This window comes from Sminthopsis crassicaudata, chromosome 1 (genome assembly GCF_048593235.1).
Source record: "Sminthopsis crassicaudata isolate SCR6 chromosome 1, ASM4859323v1, whole genome shotgun sequence".
In the NCBI taxonomy this organism is placed as follows: Eukaryota; Metazoa; Chordata; class Mammalia; order Dasyuromorphia; family Dasyuridae; genus Sminthopsis; species Sminthopsis crassicaudata.
In genome coordinates, this window is record NC_133617.1 from 624,690,898 (window position 1) to 624,711,466 (window position 20,569).

Below are 20,569 nucleotides of genomic sequence, written 5' to 3' on the forward strand. Positions count from 1 at the left end.
TCATTTAAGTAAAATTTGGTGTGTGTTGGTTTGTTCAGTCTTCAACCCCATTCAAAAGGTTTTGGTTATCTAAAGAATTTTTATTCCACAAAGTGTCTGATTGACCCAGATGCTGACCATATTATGGTGAGGTTGCTCTGTATTTTATATTTTCAAAGTGCTATATATTCTTAATAATTCTGTCTTATTGATAAGCATAAAGTATGTTTAAAGTGAGGAACACAACCCCTAAAGCCCCCAAAGCCCATTTTTTTCCATTTGTCCTAACCTAGAATGTCTCATTCTTGGACTGTCGCTGTGGACAGTGTAAGAAGAGGTATAACCACTCTTAAGGGACTGTGAGTTTTTTTTAAGAAATCATTTTCCTGGAACAAAATTCTGAGGACTTACTAATCTGTTATACTTCTGCATGTGATAATGACATTAATTTTCCCAATATAATCTGTATTATTCCCTATACCCTTTTCTCTTATTCTTAGTCTCCTCCCCCAGACTCGAATCACCCTTCTCTTGTGTTGTCTTGCTGTGTCCCAATCCACCTTCTCACTTTCTTTAATAAATTCTTTTCCATCTACTTTAATTTATTCTACTTCCCCCATTCCTTTAAGTTTCCTATTATGTCAAGACATTTTGGCTTGTGCTGATGGTCTACATTTTAGTTCTAGATGCTTTTGGTGTATTGCATCACTTTCTCTTCTTTTTGCACCTCATATCTCAAACATGCCTTTAATCCTATTTCTCTCTTTTCAGTATTGTGACAGCCATTACTACTGCTTATGCTGGCCTTGCTTGTCAGGACATATGCAGTAAATTGTGCCATCCTCACTCTCCATTTTCTACAGAGATCAAACAGATTTATGATTAAAGAAAAAAAAAATGTGAGGAGAGCAGCACCTTAAATTTTGTAAGAAGAATTAAGGATATGTGAGATATTGACCCAAATTGAGCCCTTCCAGAAATGATGAAAAAGTTTGTATTGGAAGATTGTTGTTTCCTTTGCACCAATGTGATGTATATGTTTAATTGATTAAAAAGCTACACCTACAAAGGTTTTTTTTTTTTTTTCTTAATTTCTGCTAAGATGATTACCTTTCTCTGCCAGGCATAGTATCCAGTACAACAATGGCATCTTTTAGAAATTTTCAACAGTTGAAAATCATTCAGAAATGCATTTCATTTTAAAAGTTTCACTTTCACTTTTTTATGGCAAAGGTAACTCATTTGATTCTAGATTTGTAAATTATAATACATCTATTAAGAGCAAATGCTATTTTCATTGCCAGCTTTACCTAATGCTACATTGTTAATTTGTAGGTGGTTGAGATTTTTTTTGGACTGTAACCAAATATTACTGTTTTCTCCAGTTTAAAGGAAAATGTAGTAAATCACTTAAGATGTAAGCAGTTCTCATTTAACTTAGTTCAAGGACTGTTGGATGCAATATTTAATAAGCATTCATTTCCTTGGAGAAATGAAATCCACTTAAAAGTTTAATCTTTTTAGTAACGAAGTCAGTTATTTTACTAAATGTCCTGAGGATGGAAAATAAAATTATCTCCAAAAATTACATGAAGAATCTTCTGTTAGAAATAAAAGTGATTGCAAAAAAAGGAACATTGAGCCAGACAAGGTGGGAGATTATTTTTTAAAACAAAAATTGAATTAATGTCACAGTCAGTGTCATGGCATACCTTTACCTTATTTAGAATTAACTTATTTAGAATTCAGTGGTTCTAATAGAGGGCTATGTTCTGTTTTACTTAGGGTGAACTATAAATCCTGCAAACCCAGTTTTACGTTTTCAATTCATAGGGCCTCCTATTATGAAATATCAGTTGATGATGGTCCCTGGGAAAAACAGAAGAGTTCAGGACTCAATTTGTGTACTGGAACAGGATCAAAAGCTTGGTGAGTAACTAGATATTTTGCTTTTAAGTTGTTAATGGTCGTAAGTACCTCAGTTCATTTGGATGTCTTACGTTAGGGATTCTTAAGGTTCTAAGAAAAAAAGAAAGAATCTATTATTAACATTTTTGCCCCTCCTAAGAAGTGATCTGTGTAACTTTGAACCTGATACTTCTTCACCTGAAGTCTTTGTATTCTAGTATTTAAAGTGAGTGTAGGCACATGTGATTTTTAAGGTCTGTTCCAACTCTGGGTTCTGTAATCCATATTGCCTAGAGAACATGAGTTTTTGACATATTTTGTTGATAGACTCCTTTGGCAGTCTGATGAAATCTTTGGAGCTCTTCTCAGAGTTATGTTTTTAAATACAAAATAAAATACATAAGACTACAAAGGAAATCAATTATGTTGAATTAGAGTTCTTAAAATATTTTTTCAAAAAGTTTAAAGGACCCCAGGTGAAAAACTTTTGCCATAGTAGTAGAGGGATCTTAGAAGATCTGCTTCTACTTCTTGCATTGTTTTTGAAGTTCAGAGTCAGAACTGTGTACTTTGTACCAAAGTAATTGCTTTGAAGAAATGTAACAGAAAATTGGTAGCACATTGGTACCACAAATTGGACCATCTTCAGTGGAATGCAGTCAGAATAGCAATACTCTAGCATGCTTTGTGATAATTATATACGAAAGCTGAGAATATTAAGTTTGAGGAAAAGAGAAGTCATGAAAGACATGGTAGATACTTAAGAATTTGAGAGGGCTATCATTTGAAAAATATGTTTCATTCTGCTTGTCCCCAGATGGCAGAGCAAAGACTTATTGCACAAAGGAAAAACATAACAGATTATTGCAGAATGGATTGGGCTGCCTTAGTAGGTAGTAGGTTTTTTTTTACTTAGAGAACTTTAAGGAAAAAAACCTAGATGGCTACCTATATATATAGAGAGCAGATTATTGTGTGAGTATGAATTGAAATAGATGCCTTCCAACGTCCCTTTTAACATTAAAATTCTGTGATTATTTGAAATTAGATGTGACCTTTTGGTAATAATTAAGCATAAAAATATACTGAAGAACAGCTAAGAGTAATAGAAGTACAAATTACATAGCATGCATAAGTACTGAAGACATGTGCTTTTGACTCCATCCCTTCGCATCTTATTGCACAATGATATCAAGTCACTGCCCTATTCAATACATTCAGTGGCACCCTATTGCTTCTTTGATAAAATATAAGTTTCTTGGTTCAGTTTTAAAGTCCTTCATCACCTAATCTCAATCTGTCTTTTCATCCTGGGTGTACATTACTCCTGCCACACTCTATGATCTAACTATCTTCTCTTCCTTACATAAAATGCTTCATCACCCTTCTCTTTGTAGTGACAGTCCATGTGCTTGGAATGTACTCCTTCCTTCTTGGTTCTCATAGAATTCCTCTCTTCAGTCAACACTTAACTCAGTTACTATATTCTAAAAGTTTTTCCTGTTCCTTTCAATTGCTAATGCCTTTCCTCTCAAACTACCTAGAATTTAACTACTTTATCTCTTTATGTGTACTTGTCTGTCCAGTTAGTATCTATTGAAATTTTGTTTCTTGCATTTGTATCCCCAGTACTTTTAGCCAGTGTTTTGCATAAAGGAGGATCTTTAAATGCTTGTTAATAGATGATAAATAGTGGTTGGTTGATTGATCGTGGAATAAAAGAGTAAATGGACATACTAGGCATTTTGAAGTTTCTGTGACTGCATAGTAATAAATTAGAATCACCCTGATAAGGTATCTCAGTATTTTATTATGACATTGTTGCACTTTGAGTTGATCCAAAAGACCTTATTAATAACATAGACTTTGAAGGTCTTTGTGAACTATGTGACATACTTCTACCATTTAGAGATTTTAAAAAATTACTCGTTCTTATCAAGCTTTTCCTAGGCAATATGACTAATAAACAGGATGAAGGTAGCAATTGTTTTGGGGGGTGGTCACAACTTTAGGGGCTTGGGTCCTTATGGATACTTAGGCTACTTTCCCAGTTGGTATAAACTGTGGTAACATCTGTGCTGCCATGTATCTCGGATTTCAGGAGGGCTGATATCCCCAGGGGTGGCTGCAAACAGAGATGGCACATATGTTCCTAATAAAGAAGCCTGTTCGAATCATTAGTGAGTATACTTATTGGCATGTTCCTTGGCTCCTTGGATTCTGAGAGAAAACTTGTATCATCTCAGTTGATAATGGCTTGGCACAATCAGCATGATCTTGGTGCAATTAAGCCCTTTTTTGCTTAATAAACTTTTGATGAGTATGAGTCATGTAACTTCTTCATTTGACTTTTGAAACTTGTAGCAATTTTAAATTTAAAATTCTAGGATAGTATTTCTTTGAATATTTTTGATCTTCAATCTTGCTGACAATTTAAAATAATTTATGAAGACAAATGAATTAGCTAAGTATATACTTTTCTGGTCCCTTTGTTTTCCTCCTTTGATATATCATTGTCCATTTCCATTGAAAAGAAATTTGACTAAAACAGTCACCAAATTTCAGTGTAAAAATCACTTGTGAAATGAATTTGTAAGTATCTGATAATTCATAAAACTCATACACTGTTATGCTTTGAGAGCATATCAATACAATATCCCATGACGTTTCTCTGTGATTTAAGTAAAGGCACTCTTATGATTTAAAGTAATGAGGCATCTTTTGTCTTTTAAGCAAGTGCTGCCTTCCAGAGACACTGAGGGCTGTTTCCTCTAATGTAGATGTTCACTAATTCTCTTCAGAAATGGTCTGGTCCTAAGCATGGAATCAAGAGACAAACTCATTATCAAGTTTAATTTATAGGGAAATGCTTTGTAGTTGTTTCTAAAAAAGAATTTCCTTCAAAAGGAATGGTGGTTGGTGTTTCCCTGAAAGGAATTAAAAGGCAAAAGCAGCATTAAAACAATAATATAAAAAGTACAGAAAATAACACATAGCTCTTATTTCATGCTTCCCACATTCCTCCATGTTTCCCATATGGTGTTATGTTTATCATTAATTATCCCTAACAGGTGGTAAAAACAGATTAGGAGACAAAAATGTTTCCCTCAAACATACTGTAAAAGCCTTTTTTCAGTATTCTGAGCAATTGTGATTTGAGCAATAGCAGTATTCAAAAAAATATTTCTTAAGATAAGTAGCTATCTTATTTATGAAGCACTTAATATGTGCCAGGTTCTATGCTAAATGCTGGGGCTACAAATACAAGCAAACCAAACAACCCTTATCTTCAGAGTTCTTACATCCTAATGGAGATGAGGGGAAGATAACAGATAAAAGGAAGCTAGCAAGAAAGTTTTAACATTCATCAGTGGGCAATGGTGCAGAGTCTTGAACCTTTGTAAATCATGGCAAATGATGACCTCTATGAAACAAAGCACTTGGGGACAGTGTTTACATCTTTGAGGAGATGATAGTCTGTTTCATGCTCAATTTGCTGCTGGGGAGGTGAGAGTCTATTAACAGAGAAATATAATATATTCCCTGCCTTCAAGAATTTTATGCTTAGGTTGATATTTACAAAATATAAATTCATGGAAAGCAGAATAAGAAGATAAAATAAATAATACTTCATTTCATAACATATTACAGAGTATATAATTGTCAAGTGAGCAATATAAACAGCAAGTGCTATAATAGTTCCAAAGAAGAAGAGAGTTCTTACTATGTCTTACAGTCAGAGTCTTTACATTTTCTATATCTGTCTTTAAATTCATTGGCTTCATTTCCTAACTCTACTAGCAGAGTGAAACTGCTCTCTCTAAGGTTACTGGTAATCTCTTAACTCAGAATCTAGTGACCTTTTCTTAGTAAATTTTTTATTGACTCTGCATCTTTTGACACTGTCAGCTACATCCTTCTCCTGGATATTCTTGTTTCTCTTAATTTCTATAACATTATTCTTTTTTGGTTTTCTTTCATACTTCTCTAATTATTCTTCAGTGTCCTTGCTAAATCATCATGCTTATCCATGCACTGTGGATATTACCATAGACTTTTTCTTTCTATGTCTCTCTCTGTACATAATTCTTTCCTTCTCCCTCTCTCTCTCCCTCTCCCGCCCCCCTCCCCCATTGGCTCCAATTATTTCTCTGTATGTGACTCCTAAATTTCTTAGGAAATTCAATGCCAGATTATCAGCTGTCTGTTGGACTTGTCTACCTGCATGTTCTTTTGTCATCTCAAACTCAAGCCATCCAATATGGAATCCATTCTTTTTATCTCTGTATCCTTCTTTCCAAACATCACAGTTTTATCTGTTGACAATCTTGGAATCATTCTCGACTCTTCTCTCTCACATATGTTTGTTAGTCATATCTTGTTTTCCTTCCTCCAAATTACCTTGCATCTCTGTCTCTTATCTGTGGAGTCTATCCCAATTGATGCTCTCCTTATTTCTCTTCTGAAGTATTACAGCAGTTTCCGATTGAGCTCTCTAGTTCCCATCTCTCCCTTCTAATCTATTTCCCACACAACTGCTATCATTTTATGGCCAAAATATTTCTGACCAGTTAATGTAACCCCCATTCAAATCTTCAGTAAAGTCTATCCTCTAAGATAAAATATAAAATCCTTTCCGACTCCCATCTGATTTTCATTTTTATGTATTCTTTGTTCCAAGCAAACCTATCTGCTAATTGCCATTGTACACAATATTTCATTCCCTGCTTTTTTAGCTTTGCATAGGTGATGTTTGGAATTCACTTCCTTTTTACCTTTGCCTCATAGGATCTTTAGATTTCTTCAAAGCATAACTCATGTCCCACCTTCAACTTGAAATCTTTCCTGCTTCTCCCAAGCTTTAAGCAATCCTTTTAAGTAATATTGCCCCAAAATTGCTTGTTTCTTAAGATATAACATGGGTGGTATGTATTCGTCTGAAATGTAAACTTTTTGAGGCCAGAGACCGTTTAATTTTTACCCCCAGGCCTTAGCATAGTGCCTGGCATATAATTTGAGCTTAATACAGGCAGGCACAAAAGATAAATTGGGCTGGGAGATATTAGTCTTTAATTTTAAAAAATGATTTGCAGTAGGATCCTTTTTAATATTTCATTATATTTACATATTTATTAAATATTTATTTACATAAATCTGATTTTGTCAAATCCTTCAGAAATGCCTCTCACATAAAGTAGTAACATAAAACATAGGAAAGTCAAAGACAGAAAATTCCATCTATATAAAAATATTCTTAGCACTTTTTTATAGTATAAAAGACTTGAAAATAAAGTAGGTGTCCAAGGACAAATAAATTATGGTATATGAAATAGAATATGGTTGCATCGTAAGAAAGAATTAAGAATTTGAGAGAACTAGGTGAAGACTTATAAGCTGATAAATAGAAGTTACCATTTTGTAAACACAGAATTTGAAAAACTATATATGCCATACTCATTGCTTCAATATTTTTTTCTATTAAACTAAAATAAGCCTGAGGAAATAACACAAATTCTTATCACCAGCAATGAAAATCTGGTCATTTTCTTGATTAGTGGTATTTTAGGCATAGCTGTTTTAAATTTATGTGAAAAGTTGTAAAATGGTGCAAATGGATATAGTTCTAAGATTAATTAAGCAAATAATTCTTAATAATGCTAGATGTTGGAATAGGATAAAAATGAAGTGGTACTTACCTTCATAGACTTTATGTTCTCTTTTTAAGAGCTCTAAGAATGAGAGTATCTACTATGGGAAAATTTCATAGAGACAGAGGAAGTGGGTGGTTCCTGAGCTGAGTTTTGAAGGAAGATAGATTCCATAAGAGGTCATTAAAGAAGTAAACATGTTAGAAAAGGGTGATTGCTGAGAGCCAGGCTGTGATCATCAGGAATAGTTGATGGTGCTAAGTGTGGTGATTTACACTTAAAATCTGTACTGCTGGAACGCTGAGGTTGGCAGATCATTGGTACTTGGGAATTCTGAACTAGGATCAAAGCCAATTGTACATTTATGCTAACATGGTGAGCCTACAGGAGTAAGCAGTTACCTTGCTAATCTAAGGAGGAACAAACTGACCTAGGTCAGAGACAGCAAGACAGACAAAGCTTCTGTCTTGACCAGCAGCAGGAATAGGCCTTTGAATGACTATTCTACTTCCAGTCTGGGTGACATAAGGAGACCAAAGGTTATAGAACTTCTTATCATAGCAACAAAGGAGATGTCTTATCAATTGGGTGATAGACAAATAAGGTGTGGTAAAGGTTGTAAGAGAATATGACAGCTCTGAAACAATGTTGAATATGAACAATGCAGAAAAGTGTGGGAAGACTTGTGAAATTTTACAAAGAGAATCAAGGCAGAATCAGGAAAACACTATTTGCAAATTATAACAGGATCAGTGGAAAAAACAATGACAGAAAATTGAAATGGAATTTTCTGGTTATAACCATTAAAAGAGATATATGGGAATATATCTCTCTTTTTTCTTGGTAGAAGTATGGAAACAATGTATATAATGGTAATCTTGGTTGATATATTGATTAGTTTTGCTGAGCAGGTTCTCTCCTCCCTCCCCCCTTTGTTAGAAAAGATGGCCCTTTTAGAATTAAAAAAAGGGAAATATTGAAGGAAAAGGTGATATAAAAATAAAAGATGCCAGTACAAAAATGAAATTTAAAAGTAAATTACTTTTTTCTTTTATTAATAGTCTTACTAATTTGATAGATTAGGTGAATGCTATGTATTTGGTTTACCTAGATTTTGTCAAAAATCTTGTGGAAAAAAATGGAGAGGAATAGTCCGGGCAACCTGAATATATGAATTTAGAATTGGTTGGATGGTTATTAGACTTGAGAATAATTGTTAATGTTGAAGGTCAGCTGGTCAGGAGGTGCTCCAGGATTGTGCCCCAGGAAACTGTCTTGATATATTTAATACTTTTAGTATTAATCTGAATAAATGCAAAGCTGTTATTAATCATATTTTCAAATAACACAAAACTGGGAGAAATTGCTAACATTCTTAGTATCCTAAAAGATCTTAACATGCTTACTGAAGGAATGGACAAACTGTCTATGGACCAAATCCTGTATTGTATTTAAAAATGTAAACACCATTAGGCAAGTGCATTGGTTCAAATCTATTAAGATGATTTTCAGTAAAGATAAATGCAAGATTTTATGCTTGGACTTAAAAAAAAAGTTTTAACAAACTCAAGATGGGGCAGACATAATTGGATAGATGTTTGAAAAAGATCTGGCATTTTTGGCAGACTGCATATTCTGTATATGACTCACCAATGTGATATGGCAGTCAGAGAAGCTAATGTGATCTTGAATTGCATTTAGAGAGAGATTTTAGGGAAAAGGGAGGAGTAGTCCATCTGTGGGTCAAGTAGCGAGAGGGCAGCTAGGTAGTGCAGTAGATAGGGTGCTGAGCCTTAAATCAGGAAGACCTGTGTTCACATCCATTCTCAGATACTTACTAACTGTGTGACTCTGGACAAGTTAATTTAATCTTATTTGCTTCAGTTTCCCTATCAGTAAAATAAGCTGGAGAAGGAAATGGCAAGCCAGGACAGTATCTTTGCCAAGAAAACCCCAAATGGGGTCACAGAGACTTGGACATAGTTGAAATGACTGAGCATTCTCTCCATTCTCTGTCCTGATCAGACTATATATAAAGTATTCTATTCAGTTCTGCATGGACATTAAGTCAGAAACTGTTCAGAGGTGATCACCTGCTATATGAAGAGCTTTGAGTTTATGACATGAGGATTAGTTGAACAAACTGGAAATGAAGACCAAGAGAAATCATGGTAGCTATCCACAAGTTTTGGAATGGCTTTCTTCTGGAAAAAGATTGATTAGACTTGTTTGTACCCAGAAGTATAAAGAAGTAGGAGTAATGGTTAGAAGAGGCAAAATTATTTCCTAACAGTTAAAGTTGTTCAAAAGTAGAATGTGCTGCCTTAGGTGATGGTTTCCTGTTCCTTTGAGGTTTTAAGCAGAGTTGGATGGCCACTTATCAGATAATTATAACCAGAATTTCTTTGGGGTTTTAGTTGAATTAAATTGAATTATGTGGTTCCTGAGGTCTCTTCCAACTTTGAAATTCTATGGTTCTGTTCAGTTGGTCTGCCTTTGTAGCTTTCTAATAAATTAGAATCCAGAAGTTGCTAAAGTAGAAATGCTTCAGGTACTCCTGGAATGTTAAGGAATGTTCAAATGACCAAATAATTGCACTCATGCCAGCAAGGTTATGCTTCAGATTTTTCAACTTAAGCTTCAGCAATATGTGAACCAAGATTTACTAGAAGAGCAAGCTGATTTTCAAAGAGACCGAGGAACTAGAGACCAAGTTGCCAACATCCATTGTATTATGGAAAAAGAAAGGGAATTGTAGAAAAGCATCTACTTCTGCTTCATTGGCTATATTAAAGTTTTTGTGTGGATCATACTAAAATATAGCAAATCTTCAAAGAAATTGGAATATCAGGACATCTTTTCTCTTATGATTCCTGTATGTGGGCCAAGAGATAATAGAACCAAACATGGAACAGCTGATTGATTTATATTAAAAAAGGAGTAAGACAAGGCGATATGTTAAACTTATGTGCAAAGTACATCCTGTGAAATTTCAGACTGATGAGTTAAAAGATGGAATTATCAACAGTGATAAATATCAACAGTGCCAGATATGCAAATGATAATCACTTTGATGGAGAAAGTGAAGAGCAATTAAGAAGTCTTTAATGAAAATGAAAAAGGAAAGTGTAAAAGCTGGCTTGAAGCTTAACATTAAAAAACAAACAAACAAACAAAAAACAACCAACTACAAACTAAAAACTTGACCACTGGTCCCATCACTTCCTTGAAAATTGAGGGAGAAGAAATGCAAACAGAGTCAGATTTAGTATTCCTAGGTTCAAAGATCACTGCAGATGGTGACTAGCCACAAAATTGAAAGATGTCTGCTCCTTGGAAGGAAAGCTGTGGGAAATCTGGACAGCATACTAAAAAGCAGAAACATGGATGACTTTGCTGACAAAATTCTCTATATTCAAAGCTATAGTTTTTCCAGTAGCAATGTATGAGCATGAGTTGGGCTATAAAAAGAGATGAATACCACAGAACCAACACTTCCAAATTGTGATCCTGGAGATTTTTGACAGTCCCTTAGTAAGGAAATAAAATCAATCAATCCTTTAAAAAATTGAAATTAAAGAAACCAGAAGGTCAAATATTTTTTTAATTTTTCACTATACTTTTTTTCTTTTTCTTTTTCTTTTTTTTTTATTATATATTTTTTTAATAATATTATCCCTTGTATTCATTTTTCCAAATTGTCCCTCCCCTCCCTCTACTCCCTCCCCCCGATGACAGGCAATCCCATACATTTTACATGTGTTACAATATAACCTAGATACAATACATGTGTGTAAATACCATTTTCTTGTTGCACAATAAGCATTAGATTCCGAAGGTACATGTAACCTGGGCAGACAGATATTAGTGCTAACAATTTACATTCACAGAAGGTCAAATATTGAAGCTGAAGCTTAAATATTTTGTTCTCATAATGAGAAGATTCCCTGGAAAAGACCCTGATTGAAGGCAAAAAGGAAAAGGGATTGTAGAAGATGAGATGAATAGATAAGATCTTGGAAACAGTGAACAGGAACTTGCACAGCCCTTTTTTATCTTTTTGCTTTTTTTCTGTATTTTATTTTTATCTTTGTATCCTCAATGTTTGCCTTTTTTTTTAAATTTTCTCATTTTAAAAGCATTTTTTCAAAATATATGCATAGTTATCAATATTCACCCTTGCGAAACCTTGTGTTCCTTTTTCTCCCTTCCTTTTCCCCATCCCCTCCCTTGGACAACAAGTAATCCAATATATGTTAAACATGTGAAATTCTTATAAATATATTTCTACAAGTATATTTTACAAGAAAAATCAGATTAAAAAAGAAAAAATGAGAAAGAAAACAAAAAGCAAGCAGACAACAAAAACAAAGTAAAAATACTGTTATGATTCATACTCAGTTTCCACAGTCCTCTCATTGGGTGTAGAAGGCTCTCTCCAACACAAGTTCATTGGAACTGGCCTGAATCACCTTGCTGTTGAAAACAGCCACATCTAACATTCTAATAGAAATGATTCTTGATATGTTATCTAGATTTCAGGAGCCCGAAATCAGACAAGTAGTAATCCTCAGAAAATTACTCTAATTTGCATCTGTATGATGTTCTTTTGGTTCTACTCACTTCACTTAGCATTAGTCCATGTAAGTCTCTCCAGGCCTTTTTGAAATCATTCTGCTGCTCTTTTCTTATAGAACACCAGTATTCCATAACATTTATTATATATTATAACTTATTTAGCCATTCCACAACTACTGGGTATCCACTCAGTTTCCAGTTCCTTGCCCTTATTAAAGGGCTGCTTCAAACATTTTTGCACATGTGTTGGACAGACTTCTAAAGATAAAAAGGCATAGTGTGCTGTGATCAATGGGGTCCCCAAGTTGGACATGATTGAACTATAGTTCTTCCCTCTTTTCTGGGATTCCTGGAACCACCCTAAAATCTGCCATATTTCTATATTACGTGTCTGCATTGTTATTTAAAGCTGTCAGCCACTTAAATTCTCGACATTTTTTAACACGATTTTGATAGAAGGGCTAGAGCATTGGAACTTGTAATGAGAGGCTGCCTTTCTTACATTATTTAAGTAGGGTTCTACTGAAGTCTTTGGGTCCCTTTTCAGAATGTTTCTAAATGCATAAAATATGTAGGATTGTAGAGGAATCAGTTATCTTGAAGTAAAATTACTGATTAAAAAAAGTTCACAAATTCCTAATCTTAAGAATAGATGTAAGATTTATATTATTAGGAGATACTAAATGGATAAAATGCAGATATATAATGCTGCACAGTAGAATCCATGTCTTTGAATTGAGTTTATGTATTAGTTTTATTTCAGGTTAGATGTTTCCCATAATATAACAATATGTGTTAAATCATAGTATGACATGGCAAATTGCTTATTTTTAAGCATATTATTGTATCTTATGTAGGGTTTTTTTTTTTTTTTTTTTTTTTTTCTATTTTAGCTTTGAAAGAGAATTTAAAAGTCTATCCCTTTCCTGGTATCATAATTATTCAGAGAAAAGCATCATTTGGCCTTTAGTTGTTGGACATTTATGAATCATTCCAGTATTCTCTTTCCTCAGAATTGCAATGTAAACCCACTACACTCTTAGGCAAAATTCTGGAGTCTGGATTTCTTAAGATGTTGGTAATAAAGTGAAGCTTATATTTAGGACTTTAATTTTGCCTTGAACCTCATTATTATATTTATTACTGTTCCATGTTGAATTATGTTATTTATGCACAAAACAACAAGTTTTGGGTAAATTTTTAAAAAATTCCTCTCTTGTATTTGCTAGTGCTAATATGATAAATTAGAGTTACAAAAATTTAGCTGTTTCTAGAACTTGTATAAATAAACAACAAAAAAAATATGATTTTGTTCCTAGGTCATATAATATTAACAGGGTTGCAACGCAAGCTGTAGAAGACGTTTTAAAGATTGGTAAGTAACACAATGACTACTTTATACTAGTATTTTTAAAAAGAATTTTATTTAATTCCAGTGCTTTTTCTCTTCTAACAGCTAAAGAACAAGCAAATTTGGATTTTCCATTGAATAAGGAATTAGTTGAGAAAGGTTAGTGAAAAATAATGCCAGTCATTCACTTGATTAGTTTTGCTTGATGCTGGTTCTAAATAATGCTATACTTAGTAGCCAAAAATATTAATACTTTAATATATATTGGTCACTTGAATAAAACTATAGATTTAAGAATGTGTATACCCTTTTCACTCATGGACATTTTAATTTTCCCACCCACCCCCCAATCCCTTTCACCCTTATCATTCTTGTCCACATTTCCTTCTAAGTTTTCTTTGAAGGATCTACCAAGTATTCAATACTCAGACCCTCAGAGAGGGTTTTCTCTTGATCTTGTAATACCACTCTGACTGTTCATTTTATATTTGTTTTCCTGTCTTATTAGTGACCCAATTCCTTTTTTAATCATGTATGACCACAAAATAAGTACAAGTTGTCATTGGCAACTTTCTACATCCTACATACACTTACTGTTTGTTTTTCCATTGTTTTTAGTTTATTTGTAACTTGTCTTCTAAAATGATATATTTTATTATCTGTAGCCATATATATGTTTGTGTGTGTGTGAATATATATACACATACAATCCTTATATTATTGATGTATACATAAAGTGTTAAGCAGTGGGAAATATGAATCCTAAAACTTAGTTTTTTAAAAAAATATTAATCTGTCCCTCCCTTATAATCTTCCCTCCTCCATTGTGAACAGTAAAAACAAAAAAACAAAAAAACCCAAAATAAAAAACAATACTCCTCAATACATAGATTTATTATACAGAAAACCTAAATCCTATGTTGGCTATATCTGAAAATATGGCTCTTTCTGAATTTTAAGTTCAGACCATTCTGTCAGGAGGCAAGTGTCATGTTTCATATTCATTCTTTTGGATTTATGGTTTATTATTGTCCTAAAGTCTTTCAAGATAAGGATTTGGATGACTGGAGTTCAGAGTTTACTTCCTTAGACTCTGACTCAGAGGAGAAGGATGAAAAATATACCTTAGATAAAAAGACTGCAAGAAAGAATTGAGAGAAGAAAGCTAAGAAAAAGCATGATTGAAAACCCAAGTGCCTAGATGAGGAGAAGGAATATAATGAAGATGGGGATTGGGAGAGGGCTTAAGGAGGGTTACCACTTTTGTTAAGCCTAAAATATTTGCCAAGGGAACAGTGATTACCCATGCAATGGTAATCAAGAAGCTGAATGAGATCCTGTATACTTGTGGCAAGAAAGGAACTGATTATGAGCCCAGATTGAGCTTCTGCCACTGCTGGTTCAGATCTTAGGAGAAAATAATCTGTAGGAAGAAATGATTTTTCAAATTAAATTCAGCATCATTACTTCCTTCAGTGACTGCAGCCTCACATACCTGAAGCCAGACATGAAGCAGAAAAGTTTAGATTGCATCAGTGAATTGATACAAGTCTTGGTTGTAAATCCTAATATCTTTGTTGGAGAGAATATCCTGGGAGAAAATAAAAGCCTATCTAACTTTATGGTTGTAATTGTATCCTAACTCTGGTGGAAAGGATGGATGAAGAGTTTACTAAGATCGTGCAAAACACAAATCTGTATGTGTATATATATTTATGTATATATATATATATATATATATATATATGTACATACACACACACATTTATAAAATCAAAGATAAGACCGAATTTAGGTGTGCAAAATCCTCTACAGCATCTACCAACATAACCTTACTTACATTCTCACTAGTACCTTATGCTCATGAGACACCCACAGGGAAAAATTCAGTTAGATTTATTATAATTATATTATAGGGCTATTTTAGGTGTCTATGTTTTCTGCCAGAGTTTCATTGAGAATCTACAGAATGTCTCTGTCTGGTGGTCTTGTTAAGGAGCTGGTGGGACTTGGGAAGAAACCAGGAGCAGGAGAAGATGGGGGGCTAATGCCAAGTTTCTTTCCATTTAAAAATGGAGCTGTCTGAGTCTGTTTGGTATCCACTGTGCTTCTGGAGATCTCATACATAGCAGCCCATAAAGTGTCACCTGGAAGTACCTCATCAGTTATGGGGCAGTCCATCTGAGTCAGTGAGGGAATATGGAGTAGCAGCTTCTAAACCTAAAATAGGTGATTGGAAGAGTTGGCCACAGTTTTATTATTAAAGAGAAGATGAAAAGGAAAATCTGGAATGTATTCCCTGAGGCCAACAAAGTTCCTATGTTAGTTAGAAAGATCCAGGAAGAGTCACTGAATATCTATTATTTCACCTATTGCAGTGTCTTGTGACTATTAGTATGGAAATGGTGTCTGAAATGAGCCAGAGGGATCTGTACACTGTTCACTCCTTAATCAGCAAAATGATCATTAAAATTAGCCAAAACAGATGATGGTGTGGCATTACATAGAGCCCACAGCCCAACAGAATCTAGCCCTACACTTGGCAGAAAAGCGAGGCAGCTTGATGGAAAACAATGAGTGTGTCTTCAACTGTAAGAGTATCTGATGAGATGATTTTGAGAGAACAGAAAGATGGCTGCTGGGGAAAAAAAAAAATGTATTGAGGGATGTAGAGGGCCGGAACTCTGGAAAGGTATATATGAATCAAGGACAGCAAAGACAGTTAAGGATGTAGAGTTCTGGCCCTTTACCGAGGGAAGTTCCTGCCAGACAACAATTATAGACTGCTTACTGATCTCCTCGGGGGATGCAATCCTTAAAATGTAATATTCATTCAGAATAATTAAAAATCTATGTTGTGTTGTGGAAAAGAATTATTGAATACCTCCTGAGGAGGATTTGTTTATCCAGTGGGTTCTGTCTACTAATATTTACCTTATTAGAAATTAAGATGTCCTATTCTAAAAATAAATTTGGCCTCATGAATCTCCTCAGAGGATACCTGCATAGTATCTTGAAAACCACTACTCTTATGTTTTTTGTTTTCATTGTATACATTTTTCTTAGAATTATATTAACTTTGCTTTGTATCAGTTCTTATTGGTCTTTTCAGTTTTCCATTCTATTATTTCTTATGGTACAATAAGACTGTATTGTCTTAGGGTACACTTAAATTCTTGTATCCTAATTTGTTTAGATATTGTCCACATGGATATCCCCTTAGTTTCCAATTTTTAGCTACTGGAAAAAGAGCTACTATATTTTTGCATATATCATTGAAACTTGTTATGCTTATTTTTATTTCTTTACTTTCAGTAACAAATGAATATAATGAATCTTTATTGTATAGTCCGGAAGAACCAAAGATGCTTTTCAGCATTCGAGAACCTATAGTAAATCGTATATTCTCAAGTAGTCGTCAGCGTTGTTTCTCTTCAAAGTAAGTTTTGTAATAAGGTTTAACAAATGACTGTTTTCCCTTTTAAGTACTAATGTGAATTGCTTTTCATTAAATTCACTCATCTGTAGTTAACAGTGGAAAAACAAAGATTGGCTTTAAAGATACTCTGGTTTCAGAGAATTTGAAGATTTGGATAGTTTTGGTTTTTGTTTAACATTTTTAGTTTAACAAGGTAATTGAAGGTTAAAAACAGGTCAATTGAGAAAATTGAATAGAAATTGATACCTTATTTCTTGCAGAAATTTACTTATACTTAAAGTAGATTAAAGTAATTAGTCTCAGTTCCTTTCATCTCCCCCCCCCCCCACAGTGAACAATAGCATTAAAAATAACTAGATGTTTCTTGTAAATTTATTTTAGAATTAAAAAGAGAAATTAATGGCTTATTTTAGAAACTAATTTGTGTTCGCTTTCTCAGATTTGAAAAGAAACTTTGTTACTGTTGAAAGAAAATTTCAACTATTTGAAAAAAAGTCATGTTTTTCTAGTAATTACCTGTTTGTCTGTGAAGAAATTCCCTAATAATACAGATCAACTACTGTTAGCAAAAAATTGTGTAAGTGTGACATTTAACAGAGAAAGATTAAGTTATATGCCCAGGGCCAGATAGTCACTACCTCAGAATTAGTCATTTAAGTTACATGTTCCTGACTGTGGTCTGCTTCATCAGGTTGCCTCTCACCATTCCCTTATTGAGAAAAAAATTAGCTTAAAACTTCTATTTAGACTTAGTAAGTTATCTTTATATGTACAGTTACAGGTCAATGAATCATTCACAATATATCATCTGTGAGTTAATTTTGGAAGGCTGTATTTTAAATTCATGATATTGCTGTCTTATAAGCATGAAAATATAGTAGTCTTATAGATTCTGGCTCATGAAAACTCATTTTACTTTTGCAAGTATAGTAAGTTTTGTTCTTTCATTAATAAAGTATATCTACCAAAACTTCCTGTGAACTCAGTGATAGTTCATACAACTTTATAGACTTTGAAAAATTAATTTGGAGATTTGGGTTTAGTGATGTTATAATTACATTTAATCTATGTAGACTCAAAATGACCAAATTGCTAAAATGATAGGGGTTTTAATTTACTTACTGTTTTTAGAAAATTATTCCCAATGTTAACAATAATGTGTGTCTTTACTTTGCAGAGTATGTGTTCGTTCTCGATGTTGGGATGCCTGTATGGTTATAGATGGAGGAACTTCCTTTGAGTTTAATGATGGAGCAATAGCTTCAATAATGATCAATAGAGATGATGAACTTCGAACTGTGCTGCTAGAGCAGTGAAGGACTTACTCAGTGGACAATAAATTCTGATCACCCCCAAGAAAAACACTTTAATTGCAGAAACAGACTGCGTGTCATAGCACTGCATTTAAAAATTATTGATGGCTGTTCCTTATAATTTGGAACAAAGCCAGCTCTGAAATTTGGGAGATCTTGAGAGAACTTTTGTGGTTTTGAAAGCTTGAGGAAAAATTATTTATTGCCTAAGAAAACTGATGGACTAAAATTACATGGAGATCTTAAAATTCGTGCCAGCTATTTAACCTACAGATGTTTTTTTAAGTGGCAATACCTTTAAAGAGGTAGGTTCAAATAAAAGATTAAATGTATAGGGTGTGATTTAACTATAATAGGGTCTCTTCACCTCTTCCCTCATTCCCAACTCCTTCCCAGTAGTATTTGAGGATTGTTCAAACCAAACATACTTGTCACTCATGATTTTTTTTTTAACAGAAAAGCAACTTGAATGTTAAGATTTATTGTTCTGATGATGATTATAAATAATTTTTATAAATCCTGACATTGACCTATTTGAAATAGGTAAATGTTTTTTATATATACTTTTAAGAATTTTATAATTTCAGAACATAGTGATGATAATGCCTTATTTTTTCATCTTCAGTGATTTAAGGCCCAATGTGAAATTTAAACCTATTTCCTTTTCTGCCCCATGTTTCCTCTCATCTTTTAAAAACTTTACATGAATCTTTCATTTATTATTTGATTCAGGTTATACTGTTGACTTGTGATTGAAATGCATTTCTCTGAAAAAAATCATGCTGCTATAACAGACTTTCTAACTTCTCAAGAATTATCTTGATAATGAATCAGATTTTAAAATGTGATCATTGATAATCTATAAGGTTCCTTCCATTTTTACAATTTGATGATGATGATGATGATGTGATAATAAAATGAAACTTATATCTGCATAATTTGAATTTATTTTAACCTTAAGAAAAACCATTTACTGTTTGAATCTACTGCTGGGCATAGTATCTGAAAAAAAAAGTCAATATGAAAATGAATGAAACATTTTTATTCATTCTCTTTTGAATGCCTTGGGTATAATTTTATTATTTTCTTAAGTTTTCATCTAATTTGCTATAAGCTTTACATAACTGTATTGATGAGTTATGTTATAATTTTGCCTCCTTTTTTCCCTCATGTTATGAATTAGATAAAAATTTATGAATAAAAATGCAAACAACTTTTTAATTTTCACCCCATTAGCAAGTCATATTTTTCTAGTATTCCCACTACTGCTAATACAAACATAGTATTCATGTGGGAAAAGTTTTAATGAAAACTTTTTTGTAGCAATCAGAAGTAAAATCTGTGAATAAAATTAGTAATTAAAAATACAAGTGAACTAAAATGTTTTTCTATGCAATGCAATGGAATTTATCATGTTCTTTTTACTCACCAAGTTTAGAGGGAGTCAAAAGTTTTGTACTATGTAACAGAGTGAGAATAACAAAATTAAGATAGCATGTCTGTATTAGGTGAGTAATGTCAATTTTATTTTGCTCCTGTTTTTCATCTAAGGAAAAGAAACAAACACTTTTAGGGCTAGACCTGACTTGTTTAAAGAATTCAAGCCTTTAGTTTCTATTCTACTTAAATTTTTTTTATAAATGCCTACCTTAATAGTTTGTCCTGTAAAGTTTCCCTTGACAGTTTAAAATTTCTATTATGAGGTTAAGATGGCTTTTTTGGAGAAAATGTGATCTGCTTGAAAAGTGGTGAAAATTGACTTGTTTGTATATGGTATAGGAAGTGGTCAGTGTAAAAGATGTGCTTTGATAGGTAAGATTATCTTCAGTGTTTTATGTGGGGCAGTAGAGAGGTGGCATAGGGAGAGAACAGGAAAGTAAAATAATTAAAATATCTGTTTGATATGAAAGTAGCAATTTGAACATTATGGAAAACTAAATTTGAATAAAATTAACTTAATGGTCTAGATATAATAAAGAATTATTTAGCCCCTCTTAAAAGACTAAAAGATTTTGTTATTTATATTTAAAATTTTGAAGCAAGAATTTGGCCCAAGTTGAAATGAATGGTTCTGTCATGTAAACATTTCTTCACACCAAAATAGTTTGGTGACTGAATAATGCATACAACTTTGTAAAAATTAAATTTACTATTTTTATCATCTGTCAAACAAAAATGTAAAGTTTAATACCTTCATATTACTTTAATCACACATTTCACTGTACTAGTATATTAAGGGTATAGTGATAGCCAAGACATGATCTTAGGAATATCTTTAAAAAAATACCTTTTCTTTCATCAATGCAGTCACCTCACTTTCTGTTCAAAATACTATATATTAAGTTCCTTCTGC

General features: G+C 33.1%; 1 protein-coding gene across 8 annotated transcripts in view; it reads left to right on the top strand.

The window, feature by feature from the left end:
• NADK2 (NAD kinase 2, mitochondrial) overlaps window positions 1-19,151 on the top strand; it is a 57,302-nt gene extending 38,151 nt beyond the window's left edge. For 2 of the 8 annotated variants that reach the window (XM_074282647.1, XM_074282651.1), the window contains 6 exons: window positions 273-338; window positions 1,813-1,908; window positions 13,433-13,488; window positions 13,570-13,623; window positions 16,780-16,903; window positions 18,081-19,151. In XM_074282647.1, the coding sequence (XP_074138748.1) occupies window positions 273-338; window positions 1,813-1,908; window positions 13,433-13,488; window positions 13,570-13,623; window positions 16,780-16,903; window positions 18,081-18,219 (535 nt within the window). In that variant the 3' untranslated portion in view covers window positions 18,220-19,151. Of the gene's footprint in view, window positions 1-272; window positions 339-1,764; window positions 1,909-3,988; window positions 4,068-13,432; window positions 13,489-13,569; window positions 13,624-16,779; window positions 16,904-18,080 lie in introns of all 8 variants that reach the window. The other 6 variants (XM_074282648.1, XM_074282652.1, XM_074282649.1 and 3 more) reach the window with 4 other exon arrangements.
• Window positions 19,152-20,569: the final 1,418 nt, after the last annotated feature.